The following is a 25,002-nucleotide window of genomic DNA, read 5'->3' as shown; positions in this document are numbered from 1 at the left end:
GTGATCGAGGACAATAAATCATTTTCCTACTATGACATATGTTTCAAACGTCTTCTGTTCGAGAGTATATGATATCGATGTTTCCAGCGAAATACATAATTCATACTTTGAAAGCGTAACACTGAGGTCGGATGCTGCGGGTCGATGATTTCATCCGATGAACTATCCGTTTATTATCTATACCAAAATCGCGATTATCGCGTGCCGGATTGTCGCGAATTTCGTAAATTTATTCGCGTGTATATTAGAGGACAATATACCCGTTTAAAATACTCGATTTCGCAAAATGATCAATTTTTTATTTATCGCGTAATATTTGAATCGCATCTAATATAGTTTCTGAGATTGAACTTTGAATTGAGGTAAAATTTGTAAGAGATATTAATATATGTATAATTATATAGTATGACTTTTTTTTACATAACAGCATTTCTTTATGACAAGAATTTGAATTTTTTCATTCAGTGTGAACATTTTGCCCTTCCCAAGTGTCATTGCCACATTTTTATTTGCAGCATTTTTAACCAGGATAGCGTGACAGTCGGTTATTACGCGTAAAGGGTAGCCGCAAGAATTTTAATATTGAGATGGTCAGTTGCTGGAAAAATAGCGTCGCGCTGTCAATGACACAATTTTTACGATCTACGCGCTATAAAATAATGTTGATATGAACATTTCTGATGCAGCGCGCTAGTTTTTTTATTTTCGCAGGGATTATTAGAGAAAACATTACTTCATTACAGAATAATAGTCTACGTTACAACACAGAGTTTATAATTACATTTACATGTTGCTTTCAATATTTTCCTACGTATATCACTCTGGATTGCGTTATTTTTCTAAGCTCGTACACAGTTGTTTATTCACTCGTATATATCAAGATTGAGTTAATCGGTTCGATCGTGGAAAACATACTATTCACCTTTAAGGAATGGCAGAACACGTTTCTTTGTGGATTACGATGTCGTCGTCTAATCGGATTCAGACCGAGTGTTGACGCGAATACAAAGAAGGAAACATAAAACTAAGGATGGATAAAATGTGATCTCGGTAGAATATATATCTTGGAGGATTATTTTGTCGAACCTCGTCCGCGTTGTTTGATTCTGTTGCCAATCTCGTCAAGATTCTCGCGTACGCAGATATTTTTCCATCAATCGGGATTAGATACATAAATTGTTTCTCCAATTTCGCCATTCGAGCGTAATGAATTATCGATTCGCTCGCTAATTGTAAGACGAAATCAATTTTGTATCTAAAACAATGTTCTCTACCCACGTACGCAAAACAAAAAAAAAAGCAAAGTCTATGCTCGCATGCGATAGATCTAATTGTAAAAAGGAACTTTTGACATTTCTGATGTGCACGTTAGAAAATAATTATTACGCTACAAACGACATTTATCATGTGCACACGGCATTTATATCGTATTTCTGAATTTGACGTTTTCTGTAGTGCGCTCTATATATTTGTATCTATAAAGGAAGAGTTTAACATTGACGTCATTAATATAAATTCTGAAATAATTATAATTAATGGAATCAAGAGAGAGTGACATCTCTAGGTATAATTAGTAGCGTAGATTCTTATCGTAATATTATGATGAATATAACGAGCACGTTTCTCATTAATTTTAATTATTTTAACAATTTTAATATTTTTTTTATTTACACAACGTTATTAAAAGAGATAATGATAGTAGAATTATTTGAAGGGAAGCAACGTATTCCGCTGAGGCATTAGAAAATAGAACTATCGAAACTTTTGCTGGGACGATGACATTATTCAATTCAAAAGTTTGACTGAAAAAAAATACAAAAATATGAGATGGAGTTCTTTTCGCAATTATATAATTTTGATATACATATATATGCATTAATTATTTTAATATATTAATTAGTTATTAAAGATTACTTACTTTTGTTTTACTTGGGAGTGCACGCTCGCTACTTTAACCATGCCGTTCCTGAATTGCGTTAAGATTTTTGTTAAATCAACCTCTTGCTTATCTTTGTCTGAGAAATTTATCAATAATGTCACGGCTTCTTCACTCGTTTTTCGTAGGACGCATAATACGGTGTTATTTATAACGTCGGTAGTCAATGATCCAAATTTGAGAGCGTCGGATGTATTACGTAACGCTGTTAGAGCGCGATAAACACGATAGTGAGATTCGGTCAGATATTGTTGTACTACTAAATTTACGGTAGTAAAATTTTCGTGAATCGGTAACCATGTCTTCTTGGCTTTACTGAAACCTGTAAAAGTTAATAAAGAATAATGAGTGATCAAATATTACGAGATTTTATGATACCGCGAATTTTTTAGACACTTTTTTTCACAATTTAAAAAGTGTTTGATTTTCGAAATATTCAATTTGTACATTAATAATTAATTAAATTTCTTTTGATATCTGAAATCGAGGAGAAAAAAATAGAGAGAGAGAGAGAGAGTGTGTGTGTATGTATGTACATACATACCTGCATTAACGTCCAAATTCCATAGGAATGGTGTGCGAGCGGGATCGCGAGAACGACTTTGGTACTTTTGTTTGCCCGCGTTACAAGCTTGAGGATCTTTTGTATCTTTCCAACTTATGTTCTTTTTATCAACCATTCCTATTTCTTCGCCATAGTATGTGACTGCTACGCCTGGCAGTATCATGGCTAACATTGTCATCTGATCGGCCCTCCCGGGATAACGCGAAGCGGTACGATTATTATCGTGATTTCCCATCTATACGGATATTTTGTTCACTTGCAGATTATACACAGTATTGGCCATTTTGTGTGTGTATGTGTGCGTATATTAAAGTCGTATATCGCTTGGCATGCAATTGTACATTTACCGTGACGCAGTTGTCATTGAAATACGGCTTCGAATTATAACGCGCATTTACATTTGATTATATTATTATGTATAGAATTACTGCAATCGCGCGTGCAAATTTTTAAAATGCCATTTGTGACTTGGCTCTAATCACCGAAGCGTTTAATATCATTAACCAATTCTTGATTCACACTCGGATCTTCTTTATATTTTATAATTTACGCTAATTTAATAATTATGTTTATTGCAAACATAATTATTAAATTAGCGTAAATTGTATTTAACATGCATTTATTATATGTATATTGCAAATTAAATTCAATAACGTGTAAATTTAAATATTTGAAAAATTTTCACGTTCGAATAATTTTAAATAAATTTGCGTTCTCTTTATCGTTATAATTGCCATTAAGCTTTTGTCTATCAACGAAAAGAATTTCAATAATAATGTTTTGCGACAAGTTACCAGATTGAATAATTTCCAAGTTAGATATTTTCATATCATATTGTGTGATACAAAATTATGAAGTAGATGGGATTAACGTTTATTTACCACCCAGTTAGCGACGCCACCCTTGGGAATTGCCTTCATCCAGTCTTCTATTATATTTTTAAACGTAGCAGCATCCGAGGCGTTGGTCGCATTCGTGATAAAATTAAAGTTGAAAGGAATATGGGAACCGTAATTGTAATATTTAGTAGTGTTTTCTAACGTAGCGTATGCTTCAGTCATCATCACCTGGCATATGCAAGCAAAAAGATGGATGTTATTGTAAATTATAGTATAATTTTAATAATAAAGTGTGTATAATGTCGAAGTAGTGCATTAAATTAATTTTAACTTAAAAAAAACGATATATATATATATATAATTGTATGTAGTATATGAAACGTTAAAAAATGCAACCTTTTCGCTTGTATTATATAGATTAGCATATTCGTCTAAAATCTCCCTCCAGCTTTGCACCAGTTTGTACGTCTCTGGCAGATCCTTGGTCAATATGTGATTCAGATAGTCGTAATCATCTTCCGTCGCGCCTTCCTTACCGCTCTTAGGTTCATCCAAAGTGTAATTTGTTTCAAAGAGATGCGGTACCGCGTCCACGCGAAATCCGTCCACGCCTTTCCTCAACCAAAACAGGATAACTTCCTAAAGCGACACGAAAATGAACACACGGATGATTTAATATATAATTGCATTACGTGTATATCTGCGCCGTGAATCTTCCCTTTAATCGAGGAATATTGCAGGTTTCAGGTTTGATAACTCTACTTCTCGTAAAATATGATTATACCCTCATTTCCTCCTGTACATCGGGATTAGTGTAATTCAAATCTGGTTGCCTTCTGTGGAATTGATGAAGGTACCATTGGTTGCGGGTTGAGTTGTACGTCCAAGCCGGGCCACCGAACAAACTTAACCAGTTATTCGGTGGCAATGTATTATTATTATCTTTCCCATCTGCCCATATATAATAGTGTTCATATTTGCCGGTACGATTTATGCTCTCTCGAAACCAATAATGCTCGTCGGAAGTATGATTAGGCACGAGATCGAGTATAACCTGGGAGTTGAATGAAAATTATATATTAATAAAATTCGATGAAATTATCACTGGTATTTAAATCGCTCGCTTTAAAATGGACTGCATTTTTTTTATAGGCCAACGCAATTATTTTATTTTTTATTACCTTCAATCCAAGTTTTTTAGCGTGTGTTAAAAGATTTTGAAAATCCGTCAAATTGCCGAATGTTTTGTCGATATCTTTGAAATCCGAAATGTCGTACCCAAAATCGACCATAGGACTTCGATTGATGGGTGACAGCCATATCGCCCCTACTCCAGATGTCACAAAATGTTCGAGTTTGCTCGTTACACCTATTACGAACGGAAAAAGATTGATACGTGAATGACAATAGTGTAATTTTGTAATAACGCGACTTTTAACGTTTAACTGTATAAAAGACTTGCTGTCCGATCAACCGTGAATTTTCAACGTTATGAAAATTATGCGAAATATTTATACAAAAAAATAATCTTTTTTCTTAGAATTATGATAAGAGAAAATGTTTAAATTACGATAAGAGAGATATTTAAAGTAAATTTTTATAAAACTCTTTTGTGAAATATCAAATATATGTACTTTGAGATAAGAATCTTTATATAGAAAGATTATGAAGCAAACATGGAGACTTGCAGTGCAATATCAATGCAGTTACAATCATTTTATATTTTACGTCGCATTTTTTCCGATTTTATTTTCCATATTGTAAAGCGATATTTACGATGTAATAACTATCGTAAAATACTTAACGTTATATTTTATGTTAATATTTATTTAAACTTGCTTTAAATAATGAATAATGACACATACGAGCGACGTTGATGTTTAAGAATAAACGCATAAAAACGATTTAATAATAATATAACAATAGAGAAAATAAAGACAGAATCAAGCAAAATTATGTGGAGAGTTGCGGCAAATCGTAATGAAGAAAGAGATGAGGAAGAGAGAAAACAGAGAGAAAAATTAATTCTAATATATTTAAATATATATTAGCCACTTTAACGAGAATTAGATAAATGTTTATCTTCGCAATATTTATATTATAAGTGCAACGTGACACAACTGTCACGAGTAAATCCACTATGACAATGGAAATTACGTCCCCGTTACGAAATTGTTTTGTCTTGACGGACGATGTGTAATTACACTAGGCAGGCGCGTTACAGCGTTATTTTCATCGATGCTTATCGCGAAAATCATTATGTGGTGGAAGAGGAGGCATATAGAAGGCCGGAAGAGAGGCAAATTCAATGCGCGATGTGTTCCGACGTTCGTCGAGAGCTCCTGATTCTTTTCGTTCTCTCTTACCTTTGAGATCACCAACACCGTCATCGTCAGAGTCCATAAAACTGCGAGGGTAAATCTGATAGAAAACTGTGTGGTTCCACCATCCTCGGTTGAGGATCTCCCCCGAGATGAGGGTGGTCGTCAGCAGCAGACTTGGGAGGATGATGTGGTGCCGCGACACGAGCATCTTCACGATTACGTAGCGCGTTTCTCGACGTCGTAATTTATATATGTGAAGCGGACGATGTTGGCAGAAAGAAGATGCTTTATCGAGTGAATCGAAAAAAATCACACGGTCTCGCGATAATTGTCATGTCGTCCGTGGGGGAGGTAGCACTTATCCAGGGTTGGCCGGTAGTATATATGATAGATTGCAGATAACGATGCGTTGTTTCGCGCAAACATAATTCCATAAAGTGGTACGATTTCTCCGAAGGATGACAATGAAACGTAAGCTGGGTAAGAAAATAATCACAAAGGTTCTCGAATTTTTGTTGCCGTACGTATCAAAGAAACAGAGACGAGTTAAAGAGGAGAACATATTTGAATTTTCAGAAAATTCAAATTGTTAATAAATTGATTTTGATAATATTGTTGACATAATTGATTTTTCAAAGTCTGAGAATAACCTTTAAATTTGTAACGATTTGTTACAGAAATTTTACTTTGCGCGCAATAATTGCGGCAATTTCATTTTGATTTGATTACATTCTCATTCAATAAGCATTTTTCATTTTAAGATTTCTCTTACGAGAAAATTTAATTACAGATTGAATTACCGGTTCGTTTATTGAAAATTAAAGGATCCCAATTTTAATTAAGTCGCGGGCAATTTTTGTTCAAGAAAAGTTTGAAGTCTAATTATTCTATGAACTTGGAGCTTATAATTAATAGGAAGGGCGTGGACGCTTTAACTATACAAGACAAAATACATTATACACATATGATGAAATTATATTCACGAGAGATATTGCGCATTTCTCTTCCGTTTATAACATTATCAGTAATACAAAGATAATTATAGGCGATCGATTGCGGTATTATCAGGCATGACACTTATTGTGATACTGAAATGTAAGTATAGATTCTCTCTCTCTCTCTCTCTCTCTCTCTTACACACCACACACACACACACACCACACACACACACACACACACACACACACACACACACACACAGATTAATTCATCAAATAAAGACAAAATAAAGACAATCATCACTAAGCAAAATAGTTGATACTTATGTATATGATCACATGCGTTTTTAGGTCATATACTTATTAATCATATTAGAAAATATATTTTATTTTAGATACTATTTTATATAAATTTTAAACTTGTTAAATATTTAAATAGTAGTTAAATGATTTAAAATACTTTAATTATTACTCCAATATTATTATTACATATTATTTTGCTTTTAGAGCGTACGCATGAGTGATATATAATGCGTTTAATAATATTATATTAAAATATAAAATAATATTATATTAGTGATATGATTTGTAATATAACAATGTTCCGTAATATATTCTAGAAAATATATATAGTGCATTATATATATTGGTATATATAATGATCAACGAAATCGTGTAAATCGCGTAAAAGAAATCAATATTTTTTTTTTTAAAGTAATATCTTTTTAAATTTGATACATATAGCCCAAACAACACAGATTTCACAAATTTTCAAATTGCGACTTATTCACAAATAATTGCGTTCTAAATTTTAAATGAAGTAATTATAATCTGATTTAAGTTTATCAACATTGCACATCGATAAATCACGCTATTTATCTTAGAAATAACTTTTATGATAAATTAGATAAGGGATTGATAGACAAGAAGAAATTGAAGCAGATATAGAGAGATTCGATATGCGACTCGATTGCATAGGTATATATTAAATGTCACTTTAAAAATTCTATTTTTACAAAACTAAACTTGCGCATACTTGTCCGAGTTCGAGGATTTTGCACATTGTTTAAATTTTCGTAACATATATTTCGTAAAATTTGTAGTCGGCAGTGGTTATTTAAGAGGAGAGCGTCGCGACGACGAAAATAATCTTTATTCTCGGAGAACGATGCAAAAGTTTTGACATTCTTTTATTCTTCTCCCCGCTAAACTTTGAATTTTCATTAAATAATTGCAACTCTTGTATAACCCCCGCTGCCACATGCGAGAGAGCTAAAGTTTCTCCGAGTGTAGCGCAGTTGTGAAGAAAGTTCAAGATAGGATCATTGTTGATTGCATTGTTAGAAACAGATAGGATTAAATCATAAAATTTTTTTTTTTTTTTTGACATTTAATATAACTGCCGGAATTATATAAAAATAAAGAGATGTTTATAAAAAAGCGCGTCGTTAATTATTTATCCAAATTTTTAATAGCAGACAGACATATTAATAAATATTTATAAATATTATTTATAAATATTAATAAATATTTAACAGTAGATACCATTAACGTTACTATTTTAAATTAACCGTTCAATATGAAACAATGTTATTATATTGTAACGAAAAAATGCAGACAAATAGTGAACGCGACACAATATACAAAGTGCAATCAATGTTAATGAGTGCATATATAAAAATTTGAATACTGCGGGATTTAATCCATTGATTTATCCATGGATATCCGTGCAAAATTATACTTTATGCATTTCCGAAATATCAGGCAACTTTAAATACATGCTTTAATACAGACAATTAAAAAAAATTAAATTTTTTTATTGTGCAACAAATTTGAGTTCTGAATAATATGTTATGCAACAAGCGCTCTCTCTCTCTCCGTTGTATTTGCGGTAATTATGCGGATACTGCAAATCTACATTTTAGATAGGGAGGAGGGGCCGCAGCTTACTAACATACAAATGCAGATGCCAGTGTCATGTCAAAATCAACACAAATTAAAATTTCAGGCACAAGCAGAAGAAATTCATCTATTTGATTTTACATTACGATTATATTATTTTTCACTTATTTTATTAATCGCAAATATATTAAAATTAAATGTATGAGGAACATGAGAATTTAATTTATCCATATATGTCAATGCTATGAATAAATTAACTAACTTATGTAATTTCTTTTGTTTAATGTCAAAACTGGTCAGATGAAAAAATTGAAGTAGCACAGTATTAGGATTGATTAAAATTATTGTAAAAAAAGATCGTAATTTTTTTAGCGAATCTTTTATGCAAAAACTAATTTATGATTAATACTATACAATTTATGGGGAGGGGGAGTTTATGTAACAAGCTTTCATATAAAAATACGATTTTGATATCGATTATATCAATTACATATTTCTGCAATATTGTAATTAATTGTCGTTTTTAAATACAAATTTTAAACGCAACAAGTCTTTTCTGGTCATAATTTATGGGATCCTTTTTCTATAAAAATGATTGTTTGGAAGGATGATTAAGGGTTGGTCTATGCAATGTGTCCTAAGAGTTTGAGAGCAGCCGGTATGACTAATATAAATCAGCTGTCGGGAATGACAGCTAATTGACAAATGTTGAGGAAAATAAAATGGGAGAAAAATTAAATTCCCAATTTACATCTTTTAAAGCATTTGATGCGAGTAGAATCGATTCTCGAGGAATTGGAATTAGTTGGAAATGATCCTCGCACGATATGCGAATATATTTAATATGAACCATAACTGAAATTAAACGATATACATCGCGAATATAAAATTGTGTTTAATAATTAAAAATATGTGATAGTTATTTTTTAAAACTTTTATTTTGTTTTTCTCAATTTTTACATTCATTGAAACATTTAATACTTACAATTGTAATTATTGCGGAGAGTTGAAAAAAAATTTGTTATTAATTATGTTTTAACGCTCTTAATATTGCATCCATTGTCTTCTCTAACATAACATTTCATCCTTATCTGAGCTATTATCATTTATTTCCATGAGCGTAGTGTTATGTCTTGTAGATAAATCCAGTTGATAAAATACGTAAAGCGTGAATAAATAAAAGAGCAATGTTATGTGCATATAGAAGTAAACAAGATGGAGAGTAGAATCATTGTATGACTGAATAATCTCTTCTCTTCGCTTAGTGAATTATGGAAATAACATTGAAAGTATGGTGCCTCGTTCGTTTCCATAGCTTTTCGCACGGCTTTACGTAACTTTAAAGATATATCACAGCTGCCGATGCGGGGATTTTCAAAGCATGACCATTTTGGAAGATAGACCTAAATATTATAGAGATAACAATATGAAAGTAACGCGATAAACATTCGAGATAGTATAATGTTTATAAAATCTCTTTTGCGTCATATATATATATATATATATGCTTTATTATTTTTTCTAATAACGCACGTATGTATGCCTGAAGAAAACGTATACTTACCCAATTAAATCATGAGCATTCGTAGTGGCATAGTAAACGTACAATTGATGAGATCTCTCAACGAGTGCCGATAAGTCGACAGTCTCATCTTCATTTCCAAAGTTCATCACTGCGTAAACTCTACTGTTGTTAAATGTTCTGTAATAAGAAAGAGAGAGTGTGCTTTTTCCTTATTTTTCACGAGAAAATTAAATATTAAAAATTAAATACGTATGCTTTCCAATGATATGTGTGTGTATGTATGTGTGTCTAAGAATTAAAAATATATTTTTTAATATTTGAAACATATCAGCTATATTAAACAATAATAATAATAATAATATAAGGATATCATTCTTGTCATACACGTTTGTCACATTTTACTATACCTGACAAGGGCAAGAACATTATTGCCTAATAATCTTGTAGTCAAGGTACCCTGATTAACAACCACATATTTTCGTATAGAAGAAACCGCTTTATATAGAGCATAATACGAACTGTCCTGTTCCTTTTGCGCGGCCAAATTAAGTGTCACGTAGTTTTTGTTAACCGGTAACCACGTCTTTGGGTTCGTAGAGAATCCTAAAATAATCGATAAATTAGATCATTTCATAGCAAAAGTATAACGCATCGTGTACAAACATAATCGTAACTTTTAATATTACATATAATACAATGGTATATGATATGACGATTTTTTTCGATCATTTGGAATTTTTTCTAGGTTGTAAAACGACAAATGCAGAGAGAGACAAGCGACAGAATGCTGTATACTGTATAGCATATTGCAACATGATCGATAAGCGACCTGTTTCATCTCGAGTTTTTCACCCACTTTCTTTTCGAAATCTCAAAATGTGACGCGTGACCTGACAAACGTATCGCGCGCGTTGATCCTCGATATGTGGACCAGGACACAAGATGACTGATGTTAAAGCGGAGCGTTACAAACCGGTTTCTATAGCGCTACCGCTTATTTTTTCATACAATTTCTTTTGCTATTTATTAACAGATCGTTAATCGTTGATCGATTTTTGTGAAGAAGACATTTATTTGCAACTGATATTGTCGAGTGATGTATTCACCATCGTTCTCGATATTAAAATTCCAATAATGACGCGAAATATATTCTCGCGCTTCAAAATTATTAATAAATTCGTAAACTGATGTACTATTGTCTTACGATGGTCCGAATATCTATTCTCCTTGCGTTGATATGAAACAGGGTAGCTTTACAAATTTTCTCAATGGGTGTTTCTACTAGAATAGATAATAACCAGCTTAAATCGCGTTTCACTGGTGGATTAACACAGTGATTTTAGAAGTTGCTCGAACCGATACCTACCAGCCGAAGTAGTATTGTCCCACTGGAATGGCGTCCTGGCAGGATCTCGGGATATCTTCTCGTAACCTTCCTTGCCGGCGTTGCAACCTTGCGGATCTTTGGTATCTTCCCACGAGATCCACGTATCCTCCATACCGATTTCCTCGCCGTTGTAAGTCACACTTACGCCCGGAAGCAGTAGAGTCATCATAGTTACGACTTGCGCTCGTTCCCGTCCGTAACGCGTCACTAATCTGGATTGGTCGTGATTCCCAGCCTATAAAAAGAGAATTTTATGAAACTTACTCTCTCTACATTGTCGAACTTAAAAGTAAAAATCAAAAGAGGTCCAATATGATGACGCATTTCGAATTGTAACGTGATACAGGAAGAACAATAAATTTGGCGACTTGAAATAAAAACGGCATCCAATATAAAATTTAAAATGTTTTGCGAGAGATTTGATTTCAAGTTTCCAAATTTAAAAAATCCAAGCAACTAATATAATAGCTCTTGAGACGAAAAAATTTCACACCTCTGTTATGCAAATGAGAGAGCGATTAAGATCTTGACTAGCTCGAAAAGAAAAACTGTCTCTCGTTCGACTTACCACCCAGTTTGCGGTACCGCTGACAAACGGCATGTTTAGCATCCAATAATCGATCACCCTCTTAAAATCGGCCGCTGTAGAATTTCGATTCGTGTCGGTAATCAGACCGAAATTGAAGGGAAAGTGTGCCCCGTATACGTAATACTTCATCGTCATCGTCATGTTCGCGTAAGCTTCCATCATTAAAACTTTTTCCTGATACTCGTCCAGCACTTTTCGCCATTCTTTGACCATCTTGTAGGTGGGCTGCTGATCCTTGGTATATATCTTCTCCGTGTAACCAGAATCATCGGGATTCGGATTACCCGTGAGTGGTTCGTCTAAGAACCTGACGTCCTCGTACAGAAATGGCACCGCGTCCACCCGGAATCCGTCCACCCCCTTGTCGAGCCAAAATCTCAGGACGTTCTGGGAGAGGGCAGGGTTAGAAATAGAGAGAGGGAGTGAGAAAGAGAGAGCAATACGCTCGGGTAAAGCTCTATGTATCTTTCAGACCTATATATAGATTCAAGTGGATTAAACCACTGCACATTGCTGTGTGCCCTAAAGATATTCATTCGAAACAATAGTTTACACAGCAAATCCAAAATTAATTTAATTAATTATTTCGCTTTGCTTCATATAAATCCGATTGTACTGTTTCTCGTACATGTACACGCATATAAATATCAGGATACAGAAAAGTTCACAATTATAATTTTTGTAATGGTGGTATAATTATTACATATTTATTATTTATTATTTATTATTTCCGATATTTATTTATTATTATTTTATTACATATTTATATTATTTCTGATATTATTTCCGTTATTTCCTGTCAAATTGAATTAATTAGGAAAAAAAGAGAGATAAACATCGCACAAAAATTTCGATAAATATGCGAGATGAAATTTAAGAAATGATTTTTTTCTTATATAAGTAACATCTGATAATACTGATTTGTAAAAAGAAAACAACGTTATTCCTTCTTCTTCTCAATTTCATCCGACTTTATGTTACGAATGTGGCATGTCTAGGGCAAATTTTGTGACATAAAGGATTTGGAGAAATTGAGGCTGCGATAAGAAGCGTCTTGCCGTCGTGAAGCAATTTTGCGGTTATGGATGGAAAGAAATTGAATAAAACCTCGACATCTGTGGTACGCGAGTACATTATATGTAATATGTGTTTGCGCGTAAAAGAAAAAATTATCATGTATTATTTTATCTAACGAAACAAATACGTAATTATCTTTCCGGTAATTATTATTGATTGTGAATAAAATACACAAAAATGATATATACATTTTTATGTATTTTCGATTTTAAATTTCGCAAAGCTTTAACGCCAGCGGAAAAATGATGGCAGATTGTATCACGCGAGCTTACTGCACTATTTGCTGCACGATAGTTTGTCCAATTCGTGGATTTTATTGCGTGTACTGGTGTACTTTACAACTTTCTGTATTACGGCTGGATATTCCACCGTTTCACTGTTTCTCAAATTACGCGCGCAGGATTTGATTGCCGAAATATGAATATCCCGCGAAACTTTCACGTACTAAAATTCCATCGGTTCTGTAGCGCGAGAGAGAGAGGGAAAAAAAGGGCGAGCTAGTTATAACGGCCAACTGGAAAACTTGACCTTTCGCCTTTATTTAAGTGCGAATAATTTGTTTGAAAGTTGTTATTCCAGCTCGGTGAACTTTTGTTTTTGTTAAATTGATCGTAATTATCTCGCTTCACGCCCGCTGGACATTTGTCACCGGACATTATCGATTGTCTTTCGCAGTTAAATCACATTAACGACCGATTCGTCGCGAGACATTTTAAACGTTCGTTGCCTCTGAAAAATGAACGAATATTATTGCGTCCACTTCCCGATTCATTCCGCGAGCATAATTTCACGCTCGTTGCGTTCGTCGTTCGCAACGAACGACTAATTGCGTCCGCTTTTCGACGACGCGATCGAGGAAAAAACACGTCCGTCAGTTTTAGCGACGTTTGTCGCGCTATAATATAAATTAATTATCGCACCGATGATAAGTGCACGCAGTATCCTACTTACGCGAATCGAATCGTTTCCTATCCGTTGCACGCGTACGATCATTCTGAAATTATTTTCACGAGCGAATTACGGCGTCGCGTCGGAGGAAGAGCGAAGGGATAGAAAAAGGGAAAAAACGGAACGATGTTTTCCCTTCATTTCGCGACGCGTTCGAGAAGAACGGAAGATCTCTCTCTATCGTGTACGCGTGCGCGCGTACGACGCGATGATGACGGAAAAAGCAACGTCCTTGCCGTTATACAGCGTGTTATACAGGCCGGATTTATTTTCACCTCTGGTGACATCAACGATGTTGTGTAATCCACCGTTTCTATTCTGCCGCCGCGGTTGCTCGAGATACAACGTGATAACAAGATAGTCCGCTATTTCGCTGCTTTGATCGCGAAGGCTGGATGTTTAATTATCGACATTTTTTTATATCAAACTGCAATTTGGCCTGTTATCAGATTTTACTTCCAAGTTATTAAAACTAATTCGCGACTGACCGGTTTCAAGTTTAACAACCGAAAATTATCTCTCTCACGTTGTAGATGACAGTTTTGTGTCAAACGTATCGTAAGTTAGAATCGTAACTTTATGTCGAAAGACATAAAGTAGAATTGTGCGTCCGATGATTCGATATAAAAGAGAGTCGACTTACTTAATGATAGCTTTTTTTGCCAATAATACGTACCTTCATCTCACGCACTACGTTCTCGTTCTCATAGTTGAGGTCGGGTTGCTCCACTGCGAATTGATGAAGATAATACGCTTGTCGTTCTTCACGCCAGGTCCATGCTGATTTGCCGAACACGCTCACCTATACGTGTAAATAATCGGTCAGTTGTCCCGATTAATTGATTATACCTTGAAAGCTTTAACGACAGATATAGAACAGACAGAGATCGAGTACGTCGAGCTAGGACGTATTTTGAAGAATATATATATATATATATGTATGTATTGCGGATTCGCGCGCTGTGTTGATCGGAATATATTGTTTCGCGTTATATCGACTCTATATACATGGTTTGGATATTTCGAAATCGACGAGAATCGTAAGTAATCGCAATGATGGATCGTCGGTTAACTTTGACGTCGAGAAATGTGAAGAGAACATTTTTCAGATATTAGAGGTCTGATCGGTTCGCGACGGAGAAGAGAGAGTACCGCGGATAAAAAGAATCGATCGCATCAACGGAACTTTTTGGGGGGATTTTCACCTTGATTGATCGTCCAAGTTGAACCAAAATTTAATTCTCGTTTAAGACGTTTGTATGCATAATTTATACATTTAACTTCTCTCTCTCTCTCTCTCTTTCTCTCTCCAATCATTCGCGCTCGATATTTGCAATCAACTATGTCGCTCGGTAGCACAACAAATATTTTTGTTACTATAGACTATAGACCATTTTAACTTTTGTGTGTAATTACATTTCGAATATATTAACCTTTTGAATGCGAAATCCGAATCACTATACAGTAAAATCACTTATGCATCTCAGAGATAATGCGAATCATTTAGTAGGCACATCTTGCGCGATGCGATTGCTATGAGCTTAACTAAAGTAATCGACCTTAACGTTACCACTATTTATACATACACCGTCTGTCCGGGAAGAAAGGAGACTGATGCACAAGTTTTTTTTTCTTTAAAACATTGCGAAGAATCTCGTGTACTACTGTTTTACTAATGTGCGTCTCATCTGCAATCATTCTGCACGAAACACGACGGTTAATGAGGAGAAGATTGCGAATTGTTTCGACGTTCGCGTCATTCAAACTTGTGGCTGGGCGGCCCGGTCTCTCGTCGTCTCCGAGCGACTCTCGGCCTTCACGAAATCGTTTATACCATTTAAATACCTTTGCACGACTTAAGCACGAGTCGCCGTAAACACTTTTCATAATTTTAAATGTTTGCGTAGGCGTTTTGCCAAGTTTCGCGTGAAATTTAATTATTGCTCGTTGTTCCATTTTGACACGATAAAAAAGGTGATAAATTTTATCTGCACAGTAACCAATTTGAAATTGGCTACTAGCCGCCAAAAAAAATAAGTGTATTATACTTCTGAGAGATGATATTACAAGATTCCATAGTAGTTAAACAGATGGCATCATTACAACGTAGAAAAAATCAGTCTCCTTTTTTTCCGGACAGACGGTGTATATCGCGTATACTGCGAAATAGAGAATTAATAATAAAAGAGCTAAATTAATCTCGCTTAGCAATAGCGAAAGAAAATAATTGCAATTCCAACATTAAGATAACTCACGAGCTCGGATCATTTTGAAACCGATTTCAATAACGTCGTCTGTCATGTCGTAAATCTTCGCACAACTATTACGGACGTCCCTTTGAATGTACTTACCCAATTATTTGGCTTCGTAACCGTTCCGTTAGGTAATACCTTGCCTTTATGCCACACGTAATAATTGGTGTAGGGTTCGATGCTCTTTAAGCTCTTTTGAAACCATTCGTGCTGATCGGAGGAGTGATTAGGAACAAAATCCAAAATAACTTTCAATTGCACGTCATGAGCCGCTTTCGTGAGGTCTTCAAAGTCCTTCATAGTGCCGAATCTTTTGTCAATGCCAACGAAATCGGAAATGTCATAGCCGGAGTCGACCATCGGGCTAGGATAAATCGGAGATATCCAAAAGGCATTAACATTCGATTCGATTAAATGACTTAGCTTGCTCCTGATACCTGTATGCGAAAAATCGAAATACTTTGGGATCGTACTCGTAAAATATTTTAGTGCGAATTAATCTTTTAAATTGCAATTTAGTAAATCAATTATTAGATGCTTAATTTTAAATATGTAGGTATATTAATTTTCTCGGATCTTTAATTCAAATTTCAGTTACCATGACAGTTTTGATATCAAATATCAAAAACTGTTAAATTCTTGGCTTATTTTAAAATATTCTACAAAAATTCGAAATTTTATGTTTATAAGAAATATATTATTTAAATTAATTTTATAATCTCTCGGTAAAAAGAATTTATCATTAAACTTTCAGTTGAAAACTTCCTGCATCCTAGATATATGTGACATAATTATAATAATAACATAAATAATAATAACATAAATTTAGTAAAACCCAAATAAATTATTTATCGTACATATACATATGTAACAATAGATGAAATAATTTACTATTCACTTTTTTAAAATTTTACATAATTTTAATCTTACTTTCTAAAACGATATATTTTTATTTTAACTGCATTATATGCTATATTATTATTATTATTAAATTATAATAGTTCCCTTAAGATTTTATTATCGATAAAAGAACATACCATTGAGATCTCCTTCACCATCCCCATTGCTGTCCTTAAAGCTTCTGGGATAAACTTGATAAAGTGACATTTGCTGCCACCATTTCACATTATATTTACAATGCCCAAGACTGGACAATAGTAATATTGTACAAAGCGTTATTACTCCTTTCATCTTAGCTAAATTTGGAAAGTAAATAATAACAAATTATTATTTACGCGCTGACTCAAATATGTAATAATATACGTGCAATCTATTTTCCCCTTTAAACTGATCAACTTTAAAAAATTTTGTTTTTATTTATATAAAACTGTAGCGTGAGTTGTTACTACTGGGAATTATAGGATATTGTTAATTGAACTGTCATATTAATTGTTTAATTAAATTGTCCACAGTACTTAATTAAATTTCGATTACAATTTCTCTCGCGACTTCTCGTTAGCGTTAGCGGAAACAGACTGACTGCTCGATTATTTCGCTGGCTTCGGTCACTTCTCGTGCTCAAGCCGTTTTTATATTATTTTGATTTTTCGAATCTTTTCCGGACATTTCTTTTGTCTTTTCGCTACCTCTAGCCTTTTTAATCGTTATCTTTATTTCTGTTATTATTGTATGTATTGTGTCCGAACACTAAATTTCTCTACCGACTTGATACTTATTTGATACTTTTAAAATAAAATAAAATATAATTCTAAATTCTCTTCGGCTTGTGGTATTTATCGCCACAAAACAATTTAAATAATTTTTCAATGAGACTATATAAAAATATAACATATATAATAAAAGTCGTATATTTTTTAATATTGATAATTTTCGAGATTATAAAAATTTGATGAATAACAATTTTTTTAAAATTTACATTACAATAACACATAAATATATATATATATATATATATATATATCACAAAATTACGTAATTTATAGAATATAATTTTAGGAACAAAATTTAGAATTATAAATAACTCAAATTTTTTTATTCAAATATTTTCTCACCTATTCATAAGCATTCGATATAAACAAGTCGACTGAAATCGTGGATATAATAATCTTATTTATACGATATTTATACGATATATTTGTGTAAATAAATTGTAATATATCTGCGCAAACAGTCACTTTGTTATATTTCAATGATTATTATTGCAGAATTGCAAGAAATGCAACATAATAAAAGTGCTTAAAATTGTTTAAAGTTTAATAAAGTTATTGTTAGATTTAACGCCTTTTAAAAATTTTTCAAATGTAAAATAAATTATATTATAAAAAATTTATTTTGTACGATTTTGCATGATTAGAAAACCTCATAATGAATAAAATTTTAAGAACATTTAAAACATAAACTGCAGAGAGAAGTTTTGTTACCATGTTATTACAAAATTTTACAAAACGATGCGATTATCGGCAATTAAAAACAACTCTTTCTATTATAAATTTGCACACTTACAATTTTCCGAGTGTTTGTGCTTATTTCCGAATCACAATGGACACTGCTCCGACACCTGCTGTAAGAGCTACTGTTGTGGAATAAACCAAGCTTTCCTCTTTTATAGCCGCATTATGTAATTTCGAGCGAATAAGATTATATGCGTATAGCCGGTGTATTCATTTCGATTAATCGCGAGACGTATCACAAGATCGTCTAATCGTATCTGTCACAACATTTTTATATTATTTATCATTTTCAAGGTTGAATCGCATATCAGTGCTACAAAATCAAGAGCATTGGTGTTTTTCGAAAGTGACAATACTAATGATTAAAAATAGGTAAACCATTCGCAAATGCACGTACATATACAAGATTTTCCCCTTAGGTGTATCAATTTTTCATGAGATATCCCTCAGATTGACTTTGAAATCAATCTTATCGATTGTGAGTGAAGTAGAGTCTTTCAAATACGTTAGAGAGGATCCATCATTAAAGTTTAATACGATTGAAGACTTTTCGTTCATGCAAACTTATAATAACCATTGCAATTTGCATTTTTTTCACACAATAAAAATACCATTTCAATGTTTCCACTTTTTACAATATGCTAATGAAAAGAATGATATTATTTAATTAGTATTTATATCAAGTTTTTAAAAGAAATCGTGTGCGAAAAATCGCTTGAGAAAACACTGTTCGAAAAATACTGGTGCGGAGATATATGTTCTTATATGTATATTTCTGGTAAAATACACGTGTTGTTGATCATAATAACAATTAACAACTTTCATATCTATACAAATAATGATACTAATATCACATTGATATTGTATCATCAAGATAAAATAAATTTATTTTGGAACAAATTGGCTATTTTGTCCACGCGTGCATAAATGAAAAATTTTTCAACATTAATTATCTCGTATAGGTTTAATCTCACGCTCTCGGTGTTTACTATCGAAATAAAATCAATGTAACAAGGCATCTCATCTTGATGAATAGACTCTTTTTGATCATGAGGCCTACAATTCTATACGCGATTAACGAATCTGTTCTTTTGCTGTAATAATAATAATATCTCGGATATGTACGTGGTAAGGAATGTTGACATTGAAATTAGCGTGATCAGACGCAATATCACTTTAAGCTTTACGATAAAAATAACGTTTTCTACTAGTGTTGCGCTATTACATCCGTTCGGAAACAATCTATTTTTTTATCTACTTTTTTAAATGAAAAATATCTGCGTCAATATTGACGTATACATGATTGACATATAACGTAAAAAATATTTTTAAAAAAATATCTGACAGAAATTAAATTTTAGCAATGTCATTTCTCTGCTCCACAAAAATGTAATCAGCGATAAAATATTCGAGGAAAGATAATGGGTTACATAAGCAATTATGGATAAAATCATATCTCACGCGTAAATTTGATGAAAATAAGATTGATATGTTTATACTTTCTTTTTGAGATATATAATCGGAATGTCTTTTTGAGATATTTATTCGAAACATATTTAAGCTTATCTCGAGAGTTTTCCAAAACACTATAATAAAGTTAACAATTTTTTTACGTTAAATGTAAAATATCTTGTAAAATATTCAGTTTTCGGTAATCTTACTTTAATACTTTTATGGACGGAATAATGAGACAAATCAATTGATGTAAAAAAAACACATATAGTCGCTCGCGTTTTGTAGGCTTTGAAGAGACCTTCAAAACGCGTCCACAGAAAATGTTCTAGGCCTTATAGATGCCTTAATGTTCGCGAAAAGCATTTAAACTTTGATTGCAAAAATTAAGGCCTCTATGAGGCCTAGAACATTCTTTGTGGGCTCATTTTGTAGACCTTGAAAAAACCTTTAAAACCCGACCATGCTTATTGCTTTACGACTTATAGTTTGATTAATTTTCGCGAATAACTTTCAAAATTGAAATTCTAAAATGTAAAAAACTATTAGTCTTAGAATATTTGCTTTGATTTCTGTTGATTTCAAAAATTATTATAATCCTAGATAAAGTGTTATAACATATTATATACAACATATAACTATTTTTATATTTTTAATGTATTATTATTTTATAATTTAGTTAGCAAATTAACGTTTTATTAATATTTTTTGACAGAAATCAGTTGATTAAAACGTTAATTCCTAATTAAGTTTTGAAATAATGTGTTATAAAAATTAAAATAATATATTTTAAATAATATGTATGTTATAATACTTAAAACTTGGTTAATTTTTTGGACAGTTATCAACTGATTTCTATCAACAAACTTTATATTATTTTTTTGAAAATATTATTCTTTTGAATATAAAATCGAAGATTGGCGCGCGCGTAGCGCGCGCTTGTTTTGTTCTAGTAATTGTAAAAAATCAATGACTTTTATCATAATAAATTTTATTTATGGAATGAAAACGCAACGAATGTTTTTGTGCGCATATGGGAGGAAAAAATAGAGAAATTTTTTCTTTGTAGTTGTGTTATTACGAACGCGGTAGTAGAGTTTTAAACAGAAATTTAATCTCGTGACCTAAAAACATTAGTGGGATTGCACGATGTTTTATGTAGACCTTGGAAAATGCTCCCAAAGCTCGTACTTTGTTAAATATTAATAAATAGATTAAAAATGCGCTGTGCTTGTGTTCATACGTGTTATAATGTATATTAATCGGATAATGTATGAGCAATGAAATTATAGATTTATCGCGTAAAAAGAGGAAGTTAATTGGCTCGAGAGAAATGTAACTTTAATCAATTTCTGATATCGATAGCGCAGGAAGACTCGATGCACTTTGATAAAACAAAGTTTGAAGTTTTGAATAAAATTTAGCAAAATAAATTGACACATTTAAAAGCTGTTTTATCCTTTTTTTTGTAATTTTCAATAAAGGATGAAACGGAATGGAATCGCATCTGAATTTATATAAAAAGAAAGAAGGGTTGAATTGGTATACTAGATATATAGGATCCCGAATAAAAATACACATAGCAAAGTATTAAATCGAAAGTAAGTTTAATCACGAAGAGAGAAATTGCGCACGATTCGCGATTAACAATTTGGTTCGACATATTCTAGCAGTCTATTAGAAAACGACGTTAATCAAGTATACATCTGCATTATTCAGAGATGGAAATACGCGTGTCGAGCATAGCTTGTTCTCGGAGACGAGATCGAATCATTTCATCTATGTATGACTGTAGCCAATCCGATATATTGCATACGAGCGCGAGGTGCACAATCGCACATCTAGTTTGCATCCAGCGCGGTCGCGATTGGTAATCAAATTTTCCTGGTGAAGATGGCTAAATTTAGTGCGCGGATATAATTTCCGCACGAGAGAGCATTTCGCCTCGTTCTCTCTCCTGCTGCGGGCGACGCAATGAAAGGAAAAGCAAAAAAAAAACGAGACGAGTGAAACGCTGACAGTGCGGCCGGGCGAACGAACCGCTGCATTCGAGTTAAGGTCTTTGTCCAGGCACAGGGTCTATTCCATCAGGTGACTCTCCGGCCACGGTAATCAATAATCCAGGTATGCGCATCTTCGGGTTACGTGTGCTCGGATACGTGTATACACCACCGCGAAGTTGCCGTCAAAGTTTTCCAATCGTTTTTGCAACCGACGATTTTTATTTTATCGCTTATTTTCGTTTGTTGAGCGAGTCTCGAGTTTTCGACTTTTGTACTTTGTATAGTTCGGCTCGATTCCGCAATTGTGTTTTAACCCAACTTGGCGAGATAAAGCCAGCGAACGATTCGACAATAGAATCGACAAGCCGGTGCAAATCTGTAAACTCTGAAACTTTTCTTGATTTTATGTACAAAACGAAAGTTGTCGAAATATCCAGAAATTCTTCAGATAACAAGAAAGCAAGTTGCATTGATAAGGGCTAATAGATTTTTCAATGTTATCGAAAAGTTACCGTGAATAATGTCTTCACTTTTTTTTCTAATATTACTGACGATTGACGATTCAAATTCATTGAATTTTTAAAATGATGGAAAGCTTGAATTTATTCTGTGCAGACATGTCAGACATGACATTTTAAAATGCAGTCCGATATTTCCGATATGCTAAATTTTCAATTTCTTATCAGTATGCTGGCTTATTAAGAGCGATCGATATAGGATATCGCATTTTTAAAATGAAAAATCTAGCTTTGGATTTAATTTTTGTGGACCAGACATAATAAAGGGAATTCCTGCCTTATCTCTCTTCCGCCTTACCAATTGAATTAACCTGCTGCATCTAGCAACTGATAAAAACGCGTTATCAATATTACATCCGTCGTAATTAATTTTTTAATAGGATTAGACGCATAGTTTTCAACTCATAATTTTTGATATACATATATATATATAACATCGAAATGACTCTTATCTTTAAAGTTGATTTACATTAGATATCTTTAACGAGATGAGAATCTACAAGTTTGTGAAACATATTTCTCAGAAAATCATTAAGAAAAATAACGATTGTAAATACTGACATGCCTCGGATGTTCTCTTCGACCTATGAAAATCGAATAGTAGGAAAGACCTTTTCACCTTTCTTGTCACGCAAGGAAGTTACGTCGAAACGCGATAAATTCCCATAGAATTTTACGTCTTCGATCTTTGACGTCGTGTTACATATATTCCGTCTTTTATAGTAGCTTTCTAGCACCCAAAAATATTTGATATATAATTTATCTTTAAACGCAATTATATCATCAGCAATCTGATATCGCTATAGAGATGAAAATCTATATCTTAAATCATATTTAGGTTTATATAACAATTAATTTCTAAGAAAAAGAAACAATTATAATAGCGTACAAATTGTTCAGTGTATCAAATATTGTTCAGTACAAGTTATCGCGCTTATTGAGTTATCTCTTTTATTATGCATATGTATTTCACAAATAATATGATTAAATTACGCTTATTATTAAATAATCGAGTGTTATTTCGGTAGATCGTTTTCATCGTTTACGTACATGTATATACATTTCACTTTCATAATAAATTATGCATGACGCGTAGAACTCCGCGATAATAATCATCCATTAAGTTAATGAGAAAGTTTACTTTGTGCGTTGAAATTAATTATTACTCTGCAATTTTTCAAACGTAAATTGAAAATATTCATTACAAAAACTTTCACCTAAAGTGTTCATTATATCATTATTAGACTTTTCTTTCGATGAAAAAGAAATAATTTGCTAATCTCGCGACAAAAAATATTTTATCCTTTTTCTTAAAATGATCAAAATTTATGATTCCGCAGAGTTATTCAGCGACTCGTTTAAAACTATCCATAATCCATCAAGGCATTGAAATTTGTCATTTTATATTCATAGGGGAGATAGACTTTCCGCTATATCGAAAATGAATAATATATCAATATTGATTTCTTTCCGTTGGTGTAAAAAAAAATCGCTTCATTGAGAAAAGAATCGCAATCATCTTTTAATAAAAATACATATCACGAAGATTGTGCAATTAAGAAACGTTTATAAATGAAAGCTTTTATGAAGCTGAACCGCGCGCAGAATTAAAATTACACTTATAATGTTTGTACATGCGATGTGATAATCATATAGCATCGAAATACGTATGATGTACTTTGTTCCCGTCGAAATAAGCAGAAGCATAGCAAATCTCGAGAGATTTGTTGTGCAAGTTTATGTTTTCGTTGTGCAATTTTATCAGAGGATTAGCGAATATTTTGCTCCGGAATATTGAGATTGAAGAAAGATTTCAGAACAACAGAAATAATTATTAAAGAGTATTCTAGGTCATCTAGGTCTAGGTGATAAGTTATCCGCATTAGAAATCATTTTTTATGATTTTTATATAGATAACATTATCTTTTTGCAAAAGAAAATGCTCGTATTGTAATGAAATACGGAATAATTTAATGTCATCTCCACAGCGGTATAAACTGTTGATGAAGAATTTATACACAATTACCATAATTCGAGATAATTGTTGCAATTGTGTAATCGCTGCTATATTATAACTATCAAATGGCTTATATTGTGCATATAAATTATAATTATATATTGCAAGATACAGGAGGTATATACACAATATTCGCAACGAGTTATTTATCGATCTTACGTATGTCTCGAGCGTCTCTGTTGCCATCAGTGAAACGCCTTGCTGACGCCAAAAAGACATATTCGTCACTTTGGGCCAATAAGAAAATGACAAGAACTCGCCCAAGTTAATTTTCGAGCTATTATTTCCCCTGCTATTGTCGCTATTGTCGTCCCTGCCC

General features: G+C 32.9%; 3 protein-coding genes across 12 annotated transcripts in view; 1 reads left to right on the top strand and 2 right to left on the bottom strand.

Annotated features, from left to right (window-relative positions):
- Positions 1-25,002, top strand: part of LOC145935702 (dual specificity calcium/calmodulin-dependent 3',5'-cyclic nucleotide phosphodiesterase 1A) — a 106,454-nt gene that overhangs the window by 60,523 nt on the left and 20,929 nt on the right. The window contains exon 1 of one of the 10 annotated variants that reach the window (XM_083037244.1): positions 6,074-6,144. The exons of the other annotated variants lie outside the window; for them this stretch is intronic. Coding sequence (XP_082893370.1) covers positions 6,123-6,144 — 22 coding nt within the window. The 5' untranslated portion in view covers positions 6,074-6,122. Of the gene's footprint in view, positions 1-6,073; positions 6,145-25,002 lie in introns of those variants that run through there. 10 annotated transcript variants of the gene reach the window in all.
- Positions 715-5,938, bottom strand: Aglu2 (alpha glucosidase 2). The gene is made up of 8 exons (XM_083037247.1): positions 5,707-5,938; positions 4,522-4,709; positions 4,125-4,394; positions 3,737-3,979; positions 3,383-3,568; positions 2,481-2,736; positions 1,919-2,258; positions 715-1,802 (listed from the first exon to the last, which is right to left on the bottom strand). The coding sequence occupies exons 1-8, from the start codon at positions 5,870-5,872 to the stop codon at positions 1,664-1,666; spliced, it is 1,788 nt and encodes a 595-aa protein (XP_082893373.1). The 5' UTR covers positions 5,873-5,938; the 3' UTR covers positions 715-1,663.
- Positions 9,424-18,902, bottom strand: Hbg3 (alpha-glucosidase). The gene is made up of 9 exons (XM_083035498.1): positions 18,746-18,902; positions 17,320-17,478; positions 16,382-16,719; positions 14,707-14,832; positions 11,985-12,392; positions 11,396-11,651; positions 10,437-10,632; positions 10,069-10,206; positions 9,424-9,907 (listed from the first exon to the last, which is right to left on the bottom strand). Exons 2-9 carry the CDS (start codon positions 17,471-17,473, stop codon positions 9,844-9,846), a joined length of 1,680 nt encoding a protein of 559 aa, XP_082891624.1. The 5' UTR covers positions 17,474-17,478; positions 18,746-18,902; the 3' UTR covers positions 9,424-9,843.

Source organism: Prenolepis imparis, unplaced genomic scaffold (assembly GCF_030444845.1).
Source record: "Prenolepis imparis isolate NDT839.2.m4 unplaced genomic scaffold, iyPreImpa1.0 SCAF_4, whole genome shotgun sequence".
Classification (NCBI taxonomy): domain Eukaryota; kingdom Metazoa; phylum Arthropoda; class Insecta; order Hymenoptera; family Formicidae; genus Prenolepis; species Prenolepis imparis.
This window is presented reverse-complemented; position numbering and strand designations above follow the sequence as displayed.

Bases quoted from the DNA above. Each gene is read 5' to 3' on its own strand.
- Aglu2 (XM_083037247.1), bottom strand. From the start codon at position 5,872: ATGCTCGTGTCGCGGCACCACATCATCCTCCCAAGTCTGCTGCTGACG. The intron at 4,710-5,706 runs GTAAGAGAGAAC...CGTTCGTAATAG, and splicing joins CGGTGTTGGTGATCTCAAAG to GTGTAACGAGCAAACTCGAA. The intron at 2,259-2,480 runs GTATGTATGTAC...TAACTTTTACAG, and splicing joins GAATTTGGACGTTAATGCAG to GTTTCAGTAAAGCCAAGAAG.
- Hbg3 (XM_083035498.1), bottom strand. From the start codon at position 17,473: ATGAAAGGAGTAATAACGCTTTGTACAATATTACTATTGTCCAGTCTT. The intron at 11,652-11,984 runs GTAAGTCGAACG...CTCTTTTTATAG, and splicing joins GCGGTACCGCAAACTGGGTG to GCTGGGAATCACGACCAATC. The intron at 10,633-11,395 runs GTAGGTATCGGT...CGATTATTTTAG, and splicing joins GGACAATACTACTTCGGCTG to GATTCTCTACGAACCCAAAG.